General features: G+C 41.9%; 1 protein-coding gene across 10 annotated transcripts in view; it reads right to left on the bottom strand.

Annotated features, from left to right (window-relative positions):
* The window catches only part of ntng1a (netrin g1a), a 160854-nt gene that overhangs the window by 17531 nt on the left and 128562 nt on the right, over positions 1 to 14761 (bottom strand). For 5 of the 10 annotated variants that reach the window (XM_008438353.2, XM_008438352.2, XM_008438360.2 and 2 more), the window contains exon 5: positions 7441 to 7467. The exons of 1 other annotated variant lie outside the window; for it this stretch is intronic. In XM_008438353.2, coding sequence (XP_008436575.1) covers positions 7441 to 7467 — 27 coding nt within the window. Of the gene's footprint in view, positions 1 to 1369; positions 1430 to 3173; positions 3219 to 7440; positions 7468 to 14761 lie in introns of all 10 variants that reach the window. 4 more of the 10 variants (XM_008438359.2, XM_008438364.2, XM_008438362.2 and 1 more) reach the window with 3 other exon arrangements.

Genomic DNA, 14761 nt, shown 5'->3' with positions numbered 1-14761 from the left:
TTTAAAATACACCCATATATGTTTGTTGATGTTACAACAAACATGAATAGACTGGTGGACCATTTGTAGCTCACAGTCTACACTGTAAAAAACAACAACAACAAAAAAGTCTCTAATTTACTGTAAAAAATCAGAATTTCACCAGAATTATTCAGTAAAATTTGGGCAACCATAGCTGCCAATATTTTATCAGAAATAACTTTTTTTTTTTTTTTTTACAGTGCAAGGATGTTCCTGGTTGAACACAAATGTATCAAATGCACCCTTTAGTCCAAGAGTATGCACAGTTCTGTTTGAGCTTCAACATATTGGACAACAAAAGTTGATAAGGTAAAGAACCAGCCGAATTCCCGAGTCTTTGAAGCACAAATCTAAGTCTAAATTTGTTGGGAATATTTTGAAATTTAATTGCAACTCCAGTCAGACACTTTTAATACCACCTAACACCTGTGAAATGATTGATATATTTAACTAAAACAACCCTAATTCACAAAGTAAGTTGAGAATAATCAAAACCTACAATAGTGTCTAAGAGGAAGTATGAGGTCAAAGCCGATTTGCAGAACGGGTACAGTCTTTGTAGCTTCATGGTGGTGCTTCATAAGGCATAGCAGTTGGTTGGAGAACATCCCTATCGCTAAACGCTCTCCAAGTGACGTTCAGTCTGTCACACTGAGTAACCGCTGACACATTATGTGGCACAGCTCAGACAGATGTGACCCTTAAGCCTTGTTGGCAGCAGAGTACACTGACAGCCTCGTCAAGGTTCCAGAACAGGGAAGGTTAGCAGATGGAGCTTTCTTCCAAGGGATTGCTGTTATTAAGGATCTGTATTGAGGTCAGTTCTCTCAGTTCGACCGACACCAACCTGACCGGGCTTAAAAAAAAAACACACAAACGGAGCATACATTCGAGTTGCGTTCTACCTCCCATCCGAGTCAGCCGGTCCTAGCTGAGCGTGAGCTAAAACCCTTCCACGTTACACGCCTCACTCCTTCAGACATAGTCCCACAAGACTAATATTCTCCCTTCGCTAGAAATAGGCTAAGGTCATAAATAATGCACGCATTGGGGGGGAGGGATTGGCGAGGGGGAAAGGAACGTTCCCCAAAAATAGTCATAGCAGAAGAAATGACTCCTTTTATAGTGTTTAGAATCAGTTCTCTGTAAGAATGAGACTTTCATCTGCAGAAAGCCGTCAGTCCAGCTCTGAGCTGGATGCTACAGACGATAAGATTTTGGAGCTCTCCGGCTCTGTGGCGCAAGGATCAGGGAGGTTACAAGTCAACATAAACACACATGGGGGGAGTGAGGAGGAGAAAGGCTGCGGTGTCATCTGGGGACGACGCACGAGATCCAGAGCTCCTACCTCGCTTGCTGTTTGCAGCGTGGACAGAAGGGGCAGTGGACAATGCAACCTGAGGAGCTACTGGACGGATTAAAAGAAGAAAACAAACAAATGAAAGAAAACATACTGCAATCAAATATAACACATGTAATGCCAGAGAGAAACTAAAATAATAATAAGGAAAAAAAACAGGCATTGTGCCCAATGAAAGTGTAAAAGTAATGATAAGAAGAAGGGGAAAAAAGGGACAACGTGTTCGACGATGACAAATGATGGCAATGACAAATAAGGAGACGTGTGCCAGGTGGAGCTGGCTGAGTGCAGCAGCATCTGTTACGAGTGCCCTCCATCAAGAACAATAAAAATCTCATTGTTCCTTTTCAGTACTTCATTTCATTACTAATAACTTTGTGTTATTCACCACCCTGTGTGCGTTTCCCCACAGACAGAAAGTATCCATTCAAAAAGCTTTCTGCTCAATATGGGGCAAAGAAACCAAAAATGCTCAGGTGCTAAATTTGTGCACAAGGAAACTAACCAGCCGTGATTTATGTTTATCAATTGATTTATGTTTACAAGTGAGGAAACTAACCAAAGGTAAAATAAATGTAATGTCCAACCTTCGCTTTTTGTACTTCATGACATAAGGCCTCAACATACACAACTTTTTGCGTCGATTTATAGTCAGAAACAGATTGATGCCGACGTGTTGAAAAGTGTTTTCCCTCTTACAAATTTCACATCTTTGCTTTTTTGTCACAGATAAGTGTTTCAGGTGACCAACAAAATTTAATATCTGGCCAATTTCACAGATAAAACCTGCTTCCAACTTGGTGCCACGTGAAAAAAAGAGATATCTGGCACAATTCCTATCACACCAAACTGATCGGGTTGTGAAACATTTTAGGCTAAACTGTGAAACTTGTCTCGACAACATGACACAGGCTGAAAGATCTTCAAGAGCAACACATCCACGCCAAAGAGAGAAACAATGGCACTGCCATCTATCAGTCTGTGAAGGGCTACAATGTCATTTCTATGACTGCAGAACTCCAATGAACCACGTTAAGAGACGTTGTCAACAAATAAAAAAATTATGGAAGAGTTGCAACCCTTCCCGGGAGCAGCTGGCCCACCTAAAACTTTCCAGAAGCGTAAGAGAAAAGAAAACTCGACGGTTCTGTAGATCTCATTTGCATCAGTGCACATAATCCAAGAGTTTTTGTTTTCTTCAGAAGCTGGATGGGCTGTCTCTACCAGACAACCTTGACAGAGAATGTCTTTCCTTCAGTAAAGCTGAATAATCTAAACACAGGAGCGAGGGTTTTTTGTCTTTTTTTGGACAGCTTTTCTCCATTAACAAATCAAATGTAACTAAACTATCTTTGTTGATAGACATTGTTTCACTGAAACATTTAAGTCTGACAAAAAAGTATAAAGCAAGCGGGTATTTTTTAAGACTCTTTACATGATGGCTTAAACAAAGATGAGGCTATCATCTGCATATAACTTCACCAAAAACCCCTTCAGGTTTGTCAGCTGATTAAATGCTTGGAACCTCTTATCCTAATGTAGACATATACAGTCCAAATATTGAAGGCTAGAAATAATAAAGCATTGTAGAGTACCTGGCTAAACTCTCCTTTAAACCTTTATAACAGCAAAATAAGCAGATAAATACTCTCTCTCTCGAAGATGGAACACAGTACTTTTGGCTACTGAGAGCCAGTTTTTTTATATATAAATATATATATATATCATACAAAAACCTAAAATAAATAAATCTGTGGAAAAGGTAACTGGTGTCATAATCTTAAATGCCTACCTTCTTTTCGGTTAGCAACACCTAGAGATGAGACATTCGGCCGTACTGCGTGCAATTAGAAGAAATCAGGAGTTATTCATGTGCCTTTTGCGTGATTCACTTAACAGATTGTCTACGGGGAGGGGAGGGTAGCGGGGGCTACGTGGTTGTTGACACAGACAACTGGAGACATGAAGATGTCCGGCATGACTCAAATCAGTAGGTCGGGGAATCTGCAAATACAAATGGGGGGGGGGCAGGGCTGACATGGACGAGCAAGGAGAATGCATCCAAGGACCCTTTAAAAGGACATTGGAACAACGTTGTATGTAATTGGAGTGACTGTTGGGTGCGTGTCTGCAACAATGAGCCCAGAACGAAAGAGGCAAGAGATAAAACTCTTAAACGTAGCATTTCATACATGATTTATGTAGAGTATCTGATACTATGTATGACAAATGCAGACTTTAGGGGGCATTTTGTTTAATTCATCACATTGACTTTGTGATCAATATCTAATTATGGCGTATTTCTGGTGGAGGAATAACAATGAATAAATAATGGCAGGTGCTGGCACTTGGAATGACGGACTGCTGTGGGTAGCATAACCTCATAATTACATACAAGTCAGTATTTCCGTGTCAGGGAAATACTTTGCGGTTGGAAATGGAGAGGACTCAGCCAAACGGGGAGGAATCCGGATAACTTTCCCTCATTGTGCCCCTTTATCTCTTCACTTGATCTTTCTGTCCTTTCGCTATCGACTCCATGAATCATGCAATCTTTCCCAATTAGCATCCAGCGGTGTCCTGGCAAGGAGCCTATTTCCCTAACTATGCTTGCAAAAAGAATATGAGAGCTGTTCACGAGGCGCTCTTTCAATAAATGCATTTTTTTTTTTTTTGCTGTGAGGGGTACAGGGCTTGGACCATGTTTGTGCAAGGCCCCATCACCGTTTCAAATCCCTTTCGTTGGTCCGGAATAAAACAAGACTTTAGAGCTGAGCTCAGTTTATCTGCACACCGACAGCAACGTTTGAAGCACCTCAGATTTACTAGTTATTGATTCTGAATCTGCTTCAGCAGAAGCTTATCAAGTACAGCGTTCTTATCCCTTTATATCTTTATTTCTTTTTTTTTTTTAAAGAATATTTAAAAGCTGTGCTTACACGGAGAGCCCCGTATCACTGCCGACTGCGACATCTCCAGGGGTTTAAAGTCATGTAAGTTGCCGGATGAGAAGCTCTTTGAAATGACAGATTAACAAATAAAGAGCTTAAGAAGCAGGGCACGGCTCATCACCACTCAAACTCAGGTCTTATATCTTACGTGAAGTGCCCTGTTTTTTTCTTTTCTTTCCACTATCTTTGTTTTGCATCCATTTTCGTTCTGATGAGCAAAGCAGCCTCCAAAGAATCGCGAGGAACACAAATGACAAGACACGAGGCCGGCAAACGCGCTGGCCGGATCTGTGAGATGTACGTTCAATAAATCGAGCCGATTTCATGTTTGCGATGGACTGGAAGCGACACACATCTGGGTCCCCTCCCCGCCACCCCCGTTAATTACTCGGCTACGGAGAATATGCAGGTAAGGCGAGTTAAATGAGTGGTGACGGATTTTAATCAATGCCATACTCGTAATGAAATGCAATCTAGCAGGGCTGGGATTGTTTTTAAAATATTAATTTCACTTTAATGGTCCGCATTAGGCAATTCTGCCCGGCTTAATAAACTTGAAATAGAATTGGAGAAAAGTCAATAAGGAATTCAATTACCTTCAACCAACAACATGAAAAAGCGCACGCTCCGCCTCGAGTCCTTTCAACAACCTCAAGGACGTCATAACCTTTTTGCCTCTCCCTCCCCCTGCTGCTTTGCTAATAATGCAGACATAAACTTGATATTTGTTTGTGCTGAAAGCAGCGTCACCCTCTTCTTTCAGCGTGTTTTAGAAAACAAAGGCAGTCAGCACGTTCCGGTTTTACTGTTAGCATCGTTCTGTCGGAGAGGAGGGGGGGGGGGGGCTGCTAATTGTGAGAAATCCTAATCCCTTCCCCTTCACCCCCTTGGAGGGGCAATCTTCTGGATAAGAAGTGAAGACTTTGGGTTTGTCTAAATTCTACCTCACCATACCCTCCAAACACACACACACACACACGCACGCACACGCGCACGCACCCCTCCCCCCACATACACACACACACACCTTTCAGGTTCGACACTCTCCATGTGAAGGATTTGAGGACAACCGTTGGACATGGTGTGGCCTGGCAATTTTGGATGAGATGGAGAAGCCGCATGTTGTGCATAGGCAAGCATGTACGAGGACCATGCAGACACACACGCACACACACACCGAGCTGTACTCCTGCCATGCACAGAGAAGAGGCATAACTTCTGCAGATGTGATGATGACGGGGGCAGGCAGTGGGAGATTGTTAGAAGTGGGAGGGAGGGAGTGTGTGTGTGGACCGGGGCTCGGCTGTGTGTCCATTTCTGACTCGTCTCAACAGCGTCGCACTTTAAAGCGGTAAGCCTGATTAAAACACCACCTGGGGACAATCTGTTTCCATCTCAAGTCCCAGACAAACATGTTTTGAGAAACTTGTTTTAAATGCGTGTCTTAACTTGGGAATAATGACAAAGAGGATGTGAACCGGAGGTTGTTAACTCTTTGTACACTTCACATTCGTTCGCGCCGCTGCCAAAAAAAAGCCTTCATCAACATCTATTTCATATTGATGTATTGGATTTTTTGCTATTACATCATTATCATAACTAAAGTTATGCCATTTTTAAGAAAAAACAAATATATATATATATATATTTTTTTAACATTTTGAATAATTTCTCAAGAATCTTTCGGAGCTTCAAAAGTGGACATTTTTGACACAATTATCAATAAAAGAAGAACATTTACTTCATTTTTGTTTTTTCTTAACCTAACTGTCTCAAGATTGAGCATTGTTTGTGTATTTAAAATTCATAATTTGGAGAAATTGACATGTAAAACGTGGTTAGTCTGATTCTGTCTTAGAGAGGCAAAATGACTGGTTCTGTGTCATTTTATGCACTTTTTTTTTGTAAATCTCTTGTTTCTTCCTGAAACTACAACTTCAGTTACACATTTTTCAAAAATTAGATGCGCCCTGAGCTGGGGTACTAGAGATTTGGTAAAAAAAAAAAAAAATCATTTTTTTTTATCCATTACTGAGCAAAAGCTCTATTCAAGGTTTTAAAGAAAACCGAATACAAGTAACACTACTGTATTATCTGCTTTAAGGTTTCTTTACCAATTGTGCCAATAAATATGAAGGACTTGGAATGACAATGAGTGAATGTGTCACAGTAGATAGAGTTTAAAGTATCATACTGTTTCTATGCGAGAGCTCAAAACTAAATTTCAGATTCAATAAAAAAAAAAACTTTACTGACACCAAAGGGGAACAGAATAAATTAATTATGACCATCGATCAAAATCAAGAAGACGCATCTCTTTAATCGAGCCATTTGATGTTGGCGAGGGATCGGACAGGGGGGAAGCAATTTACTAATCAATCTGGCAACGGAGAACACCGGTTTAGACGCGGGGAATAAAGAAGATTAAGGAGACTTGAGCCCGACTGTGCAGGATGCACTTTGGCCTGTTCGATACAGTCGTACGGCTCCTTGCGTCACGCAGCCTTCCAGGCAGCGGTAACTTGAGACGTGGCACCTCTTTTCTTGCTCCATCCTCCTCAGGGGGCTACTGCTTGACGAAGATAATACCGGCCGAGGCGTTTGAGGCTCATATTAAAATGACCCCCCCCTTCACCCCACACGTGACATTATACTGCCAGAGAGGTCTCGGCACTTTAATAAAGTCTAGATGCCATTTATTTATAATGCATGGGAGACAGAGAGGGGGAAAGAAAAAAAAAACAAAAAACAAATGACATTGGGCATGCAGAGCCAGGTAAGTGCTATCTGGTTGAGTCTGAATGGAGTAAATTAATATGCCTGCATCATGACAATATCGCCTCCAGCTATTGCTCACCGCCTCACCCTAACACCCCACCCCCCTCCCTCCCGCCAATAAAAATGTTAGTCGATACTTGTTGAGAGAGTTTTCGCAGGTAGATTTGGATCAGAAATGAACACTCGGCGCCACACTTAGGGATGTTCGATGAAGGGCACAACAGCAGGCAAAGCAAAGCAAAGCATCAAGCATTAATAGAGTGCTTTCTCTTTTTTTTTTTTTTTTTTACTTTTTTTAGTGTTAATAGTATTCTGATGCTGTTTACTTACTAACTGGACCAATGTTATTAGGAACACCTGCAAGAGAAAAAGAGAGAGAGGAAAAAAAACACACACAGCTTAAATGGTTGCATATCATTGGCTTACCGGCAGTAAGAACAACATCTTAAATCCAAGAGAGAAAAAGCTGGAAAATCCTCCTCTAATCTTTACAATGTGATGAATTGTGTCCATTGTATTCTGAGTTAACGCACAGAATAGATGTAAAAGTCAGCAGTCTGTCTGGTGATCTGTACCAGTCCGGTTTTCCTCCTCCGATTTCCCCGTCAATGGCCAAAGTTCTTGTCGTCTAAGTTGAAGACGTATGCACCTGGTTTCAGAGACTAAACCACGCTGCTCTGTGTCTCCATTTACTGTAATTACAGCTGCAAGTTGTTGCCACGTCTAGAGACTATTTGTTTTGTTCGTTCTTCTTTTAAAGATAAGCTAGTTCCAGTCAGATTGGAAGAAAAACAGCTGGGGGTGATTTTAAAGTCGGGGTGATTCTGTTAGATTTAGGTCTGGGATTTGACTGGGTCACTCTCCATGGCCTTATTTACTTGCGATTTTGATTGAGTCTTTTATTTAATGGAAATGCCAAATTGCATAATATAGTCTTTATTTTGACATTAGTGGAATATTGACAAAGTTTTGCACACATTTGTAATGTTAACCCCCCACTGTGTGTTTCCTGTAAAAGTTCTGGAAGACCCTGGAGTTGATCGTTGTCTGGGAAGTTTCCTTCCAGGACTGCATCCATCTTCCCCTTAGTTTTCTTCAGCCTGATGCAGAAAACCCATCCCCACAGTATGATGGTGCCACCACCATGCTTAGCAGTGGGGAAGGTATTTTTAGTCTGAGTCTCCCACCAAACACTGTGTCTTGCTTATTGGCTAAAAAGCTACATTTTAGTTTCATTCACCTCAAGCAACTCGTCCCACATCTTTGCAGTGCGTTTCATGAGTTTAGGCAATTGGACTTCTAATGGCTTTCTTTAGGCCACTACCCCCAAAAAATATATTTCATCAGAACACGGAGAAGCAGCATTCAGCTTCTCTGCACCTCAAATCTGGAACAAACTTCCAGAAAACTACAAAACAGCTGAAACACCGAGTTCCTTTAACTCAAGCCTACAAACCCAACTGTTTAGAGTCACTTTTGACTCACAATCATTGGAACATTAACATATTTGATGCATGTTGATGATTTTCTTATGTAACAAACAAAGCAAAATGTTTGTCACTGGTTACTGGTATGTTATTTATACGGCTTTTTATTTGTGTTTTCATGGTGTAAAGAACTTTGAACTGCCTTGTTGCTGAAATGTGCTTTTAAAATAAATAAGGCTCTACTTGGAACGCCCTATTCAATAAAATTAAACTACTACTCAATGTGATGAAATGCACTAAAATTTATTCAGCCAGTAGTTTGCATTCCACATAAAGTCTGGATGCAAAACATTTACGATTGTAACGTGACAAATTGTGATCCAGTCCAAAAAGGTGTGAAGACTTTCATAAGGCTCTACTACAAATACTGCTGTAAATATCAAACTGCAGCTTTGACGGCAGAGCAGGACGTGTCTCGTTCTGCCGGCCTGCCCGTCCGCCCCTCCATCGAGCAATCTCTTGAGCCGGGCGGCCGCTGAGCAGATAATGCAGTCTGTCTCGTCCCCATGGCGACCAGATCCCCGCCGCACCGGGACGCCGGGCTGGCTGCGGATCTGAGGAGACCGAAGACGTTCAGTCCCTCAACCCGAACCAGCCGCGGTTTCTCGGTTTCATCTCGGTTCGGCTTGTAATTAGCGCCGCAAACGCCCGCGTTCGCAGTCGCGACGTCGGAGTTTCCTGTCCGGACATCAACGCCGGCTGGAGTTTTTCTAATCATCCCCTTCTGGATGGAAGCCCTGCCACACATCCTCACATGTCCTTCCTCGCCTCAGCAAGGCAGCGTGCCCAACCAAGAAAAAACAAAACAAACAAGCACCGCTCCATGGGAAGAAGAACCATGCTGGGCATTTGGAGACATGCTCGCACGTTTCTTTCAAGCTGGAGGAGACGAGATGAAACGCTCAGATCTCATGTCTTTTCCTCACCTGAAGCGGAGGAGGGAAGGTGTGCGGGAATTTCAGCGTGGCCTTGTTTTTACGCAACGGAGACGAACACGTCCAAGCTCTGGAGGGGAAGCGGGCGGGGGAAGCGGTGAGGATTTTCACGAGTTGTTTGTGTACGCGGACTTTGATCCGGCTGCTGTCATTCAGTCGGTTCTTCCCTTGATCTGTGCCTGCCAGTTATGTTTAGATGCCAAATATGCGAACCGTCAGAGAACTGTGAAGTGCAGGTGGCCACGCCGGCATACGGATCACAAACCCTCTGGCGGTGGAGGGGTGGGCAGATGCTCAGGCGCGGACAGGAAGGACAGGGCAAGGGCAACCGCGATAGCGGACGCTGTGGCGCAGCGGAACGACGGGACAGCAGAGGAGCAGCAAAGAGCGCGCTTTCGGATAACACAAGTGCATTGTGGTCCGCGGTGTCCAGGAAGTCACTTTTGAGGAGACAGAGACATGATTCAAGGATGTGAATCTCATCACTTCCTGTATTACAACATTGCAGTACAAGATCACCTTAGTTGATTTACAGAAAGGGAAAATAGTGATAGTAGATAAAATATCATGCAGTGTTTACAAACATAAATAATATTACATCATTACAATAAGAATTAAAACAGAATTTGAATTGCAGCATTAGTCCACTGTCCTACAGCCGGGCCTGAATACATGAGGATCTGCTGAGTGGTTAAATTTAAAGCTGCAGTACCTAACTTTTAGAAGGAATATGTTTAAGCTGTCACTTTGTCACTATGACTGTACAATACAAAACACAAGTGAAAAAAAAATGAGCTTCTTCATTTCCTCTCTTTGGTCCTACTGCCATCTGCAGAAACACTCTGGTTTGTAACAACCAATCAGAGCCTAGGAGGAGAAATTATCAGTGTCAATCACGTCGTGTACACGCTGCTCACACACTCCAATGTTTCACTCTGCTATGCTACAGCTGGTTCACCACTAGAGAGCTAGCCAGGAGGCTAGCTGAGGCTAATTAGCATGGCTACATATGACAGCGGATAAACAGTTTTCACAGTTTTCTCCCACTCAACTTTCTGATATTGTGCTCAGATTCAGAACTTTATGAACATGTCCTTTCACAATGACATTTGTGGAGCATGTTGATAACTATCTGCTGCTCAACTGACAACAGTTTTACCTGTTATTGCATAGGCCATAATATAACCTGTCCTGCATTAACATTAAATATTTTATTTCCTACGTCTGAGAAACCCAAAATGAACAAAATTAAAGGCTTCAAATATACCACTCTGTGAGAAATCAGTTTATATTCTACATGCGTTTAAATTTTTTTAATTAATTACTGAAGAAATTAACCTTTTGAGGAAATATACTCTAATTTAAGGTAAGACGACAGTAAATGTTCAATTTTCAAAGTGCCTGCATCTTGATAGAGAACGTCACTTTTAATGGTTAAAAAGGGATGTGTGAACACACACATCAAATCATGAACACTATTTGAAAGTTTCATTTTAGCCAACTGGAGGATTCACGCTTTTTCTTCACACTTAAATGAATTTCTGAAAGCAGAAATTTATTTCATACAGCAGAAAAGTAAGCAAGCAAAGCAGCTAAAATATTTACAAAGTAAACAATAAAGTGCCAGGACAGTCAAGGCTGCAGGATCTTTAATGTTTCTATTCTAACTTTTGTTGCTCTGCATAAACTTTCCTTCAGTCACTATTAAACTTTTTTTTTTTAAATCGACTTCTTGACCTGTGTTGCCATTCTGGGAAACCTAGATCTATTTTTTTTTTCTTTGCCGTGGCGATTTATTGTAAAAAATAAATCAACAAGAATGAAAAACAACTGTACTTACAAGGTTTTAAGCATCTGGTTGAGCAATAACACAGTCAAAAAAAGCTATACGCGCCAAATTTAGAAGATTAGCAGGGGGCCGACTACATTAGGTGAAGGATAGAGAGGAAAAAAAATATGACTCTTGCTGGTTATTTCCCTGCATACTCCCATTAGTGTGCAATAAGAAACCGTTTAAATTCACCGTTTGAGCAGAGAGGCTCCTCACAGCAACAATATTCTGCTTTCCTTCGTATCAGCCAACGCTCCGTTTACTGTCGCTAAGACGACAGGAGAAGAGCGCAGTGATAAAGTCGGCACTGTTGCTGCGTAACAAAGAACCGGCTAAACGTTTTAACATGTATGTCACACAGTAAACAGAGGTGTTAATCTGCTTATGCTCCTGACGCGACGGAGTGTGCCACCACACAATTTTTTGTTTATTTCGACAGAAGACCGTGGGTGAAAAACAAAACGTGAAACCGTCCGCTCGACGATGAACGAGCCACCGTCCGTCCTTACGGATCGACTCGTCAAGTTGTCGCTGAGTGAAGTTTGACCTTTCCTTCCAGGTCACGCTCCCGAGCACCAGTGGCCTGTCAGTGCAATTATCTGCTGCTTTATGAACAACCTGCGGGGCACGAGCGCATCCGCGGATCCCATGTCGGGGTCATTCGATTAATTTTCAATCACCGTCAATTTCAATCCTCTTCACCTGCCATTACGGGCCACGGCTGCAATCTAATTTGGTCCTATCGCGCAGGAAGAGCATTAAGGGCTGCTTATGTTGACGGTGCGCCCCATTGATTTCTTTTTCTTTTTTTTTTGTGCATGCTGCACAGAGATCAGGGCGGCGAGATGCTGGGGAGGAAACAGGATCTCTGAGGTTTGCGCGAGTCGCCTCATGTGACGAGGTCAGCACATGCCACACATGGACACGAATACAAATGGAGGCAAGACGGTAAATAAACTACTGCCTGAGCAGAAAAAAGGCAACGAGCGATTAGAAATGAATCATAAAGAGGCGGTATTATGTAAAATCGTGTAATCATGCAATTCCTTCATCAAACACATACCTGGAGCGTTGCTTTGATTCTTTCACACACGTTTAATAAATCTTTTAATCTCCATGGCAACAATCAAACTGTTCAAGACGCACAAGTTGAACCAAGCTGAAAGCTAAAGTTTTAAAACTCCTGACTCCACCACTCGGCTCCTTCAGACTAGCTGGCAGCAATTAGCAAACACCTGGTGGAGTTGCACATGTGCTGAGCTACTTCTCAGTGCAACATTGATAACAATGTTATCAATGTTTTATTATTATTAAGTTTATTTGACAGGGACAGCCACACATCAACAGAGACAAACTGAGCAGAACAGCAGTCTAGGGCTGTTGTAAACGATTATTTTAGTAATCGAGTAATCTATAGATTTTTCTTACGATTAATCGAGTAATCGGATAAAAACAATTATGAAATAAAATATTGGTAAATATTCCATAACACCAGTGTTACTATCGGATATCAACATCAGTCTATTTTTTCCACATTTGAGCTTCCCTACCAGTTACTTTTTTGTAGACCGGGGGAGCAACACGGGATATTTACGGCTCCTCCGTTCAGAAACTCATCTACCAGCCATGTTCCGCCTCCCGTTTGTTCAGACCGGGATGATATAAGTTTATTGTGCGGTTCGTCCGTAAAGCTGCTCTTACCCTGCAAGCATCAACCCTCAGCCGCCCGCCGTTTTCAGTCTCTCCGCTCACCTGTATAAATCCTCCTCAGCTTCTTCCCGCCGTTCAACCAGCAGCTCCGGAGCAGAAAGGCTGCCGAACTCCCGGCATCGCGCCAGTCATTTTAAGGATGTTTATTGGTCCCACAAAAATGATGAAAACCCGGAATTATCACCAATCAGTAAAATCCCCGCGGGCCGAACTTGAAGATTGGACGTTATGCCGCTAACACGTAGCTTCTGTCAACAACTCAGAGGCGGAAGTCAGAGCTCCGCTCAACGCAAATAATGTTCCGGCTGAAACAAGTTGCGCTAAATGATAAAACATAAATTAACGAAGCTTCGAGGCAGGTCAATTTTCCTCGAGGAATTTTAATAATCGAGGTACTCGAATCACTCGAGGAATCGTTTCAGCCCTACAGCAGTCCCATGTTTGTGTCAGTGCAATAGCAACAGCTGCTAATTCAAGGTGATGTATACATATTTGATATATATACAGAATTTTTATAACTGATAGAAACATAGTTACTTTATTGTGCTATTAGTTGATACTATGTGGCTGAGAAACACATAATTATTATTTAGCAAATCAGCTTCAGACCACAATAAAACATGGTGGTTAATATTAATACATGAATGGAAAAGTATTCATGTACTTTATTCAGATTAGTATGATAGTAAAAATAAATAAATAAGCTGAGCATATTAAAAAATAAAAAATAACAATATTTGACATGTTGATCAAAGGTTTTTCCCCACATTGAAAACCCTGCGTTTTGAAAATCTGAACTCTGAGTATCACCTTGAACCCATCACCGCCGTGGTAACGTGCGGTGAAAGCAGCATCTTGCTGTCAGGATGCTTTTCTTCGGCGGGTTCAGCAAGTGTTGATGCCATGACGGCTCCAGTGTACTCATGTCTACTTGTTCCAGATCTACGCTGCAGCATCAGGGCAGACTTTGGATCATTTTGACTAGAGCCAAGAAAAGCACGTAGAAGCTGCATCTCTCCTTTGTTTTGCACTGTGTGTCTTCCGTCCCCACTTTTGGCTTGGTTTGTGCATTTATTAGCACCTTCTGCACACACCCACACATGCTCACCTTAATTCCACACATGACTGTGCTTTGTGGTTTTACTTAAGCTGCTGCACAATTCACTGTATTGTTAGTAAAGTAATCATTATTTTAAGCACATTTACCCGTACCTCTCTGTACTGTCATGTCTTTTTGTTCTTTCTTGGTCCATTTGGATACAATAAATTGTTAAAGTCATCCCTTGCCACTTTTTAATTTGTCGACGTTCATCATGAATCATGATTCGTTAAGGTCTCTATTCAGAGTATCTGCATGTTTCACCAAGTCGATTTTAAGACTTTTTAAGACCTTTTGAAAACCACCTTGAGCTAAACTTAAGACCAAAAAACTTTAAATACACTGGATGGCTGTGGGATCCTGCTGTGTTACATTCAGGAGAAACGTTGAAACTTCTGGGTCTGTTTGTGGCTCTTGGCAGCAACTTTGTGCTTCTCTTATTGCATATGGCTCTGTACAACGTTAACCTGCATAAGCCAAGCTTAAGAGCTTTCGTTTTTGTAAAGATTGCACCTACCTTCTTAGGGGTTGGCAACATGAGAGAGCCAGTAGCAAACACTAAATATCGTCTAACTAACTGGCAATAAAT

Source organism: Poecilia reticulata, linkage group LG20 (assembly GCF_000633615.1).
Source record: "Poecilia reticulata strain Guanapo linkage group LG20, Guppy_female_1.0+MT, whole genome shotgun sequence".
Taxonomy (NCBI): domain Eukaryota; kingdom Metazoa; phylum Chordata; class Actinopteri; order Cyprinodontiformes; family Poeciliidae; genus Poecilia; species Poecilia reticulata.
The sequence above is the reverse complement of the archived record's forward strand: the minus strand, read 5'-3'. Positions and strand labels throughout refer to the sequence as shown.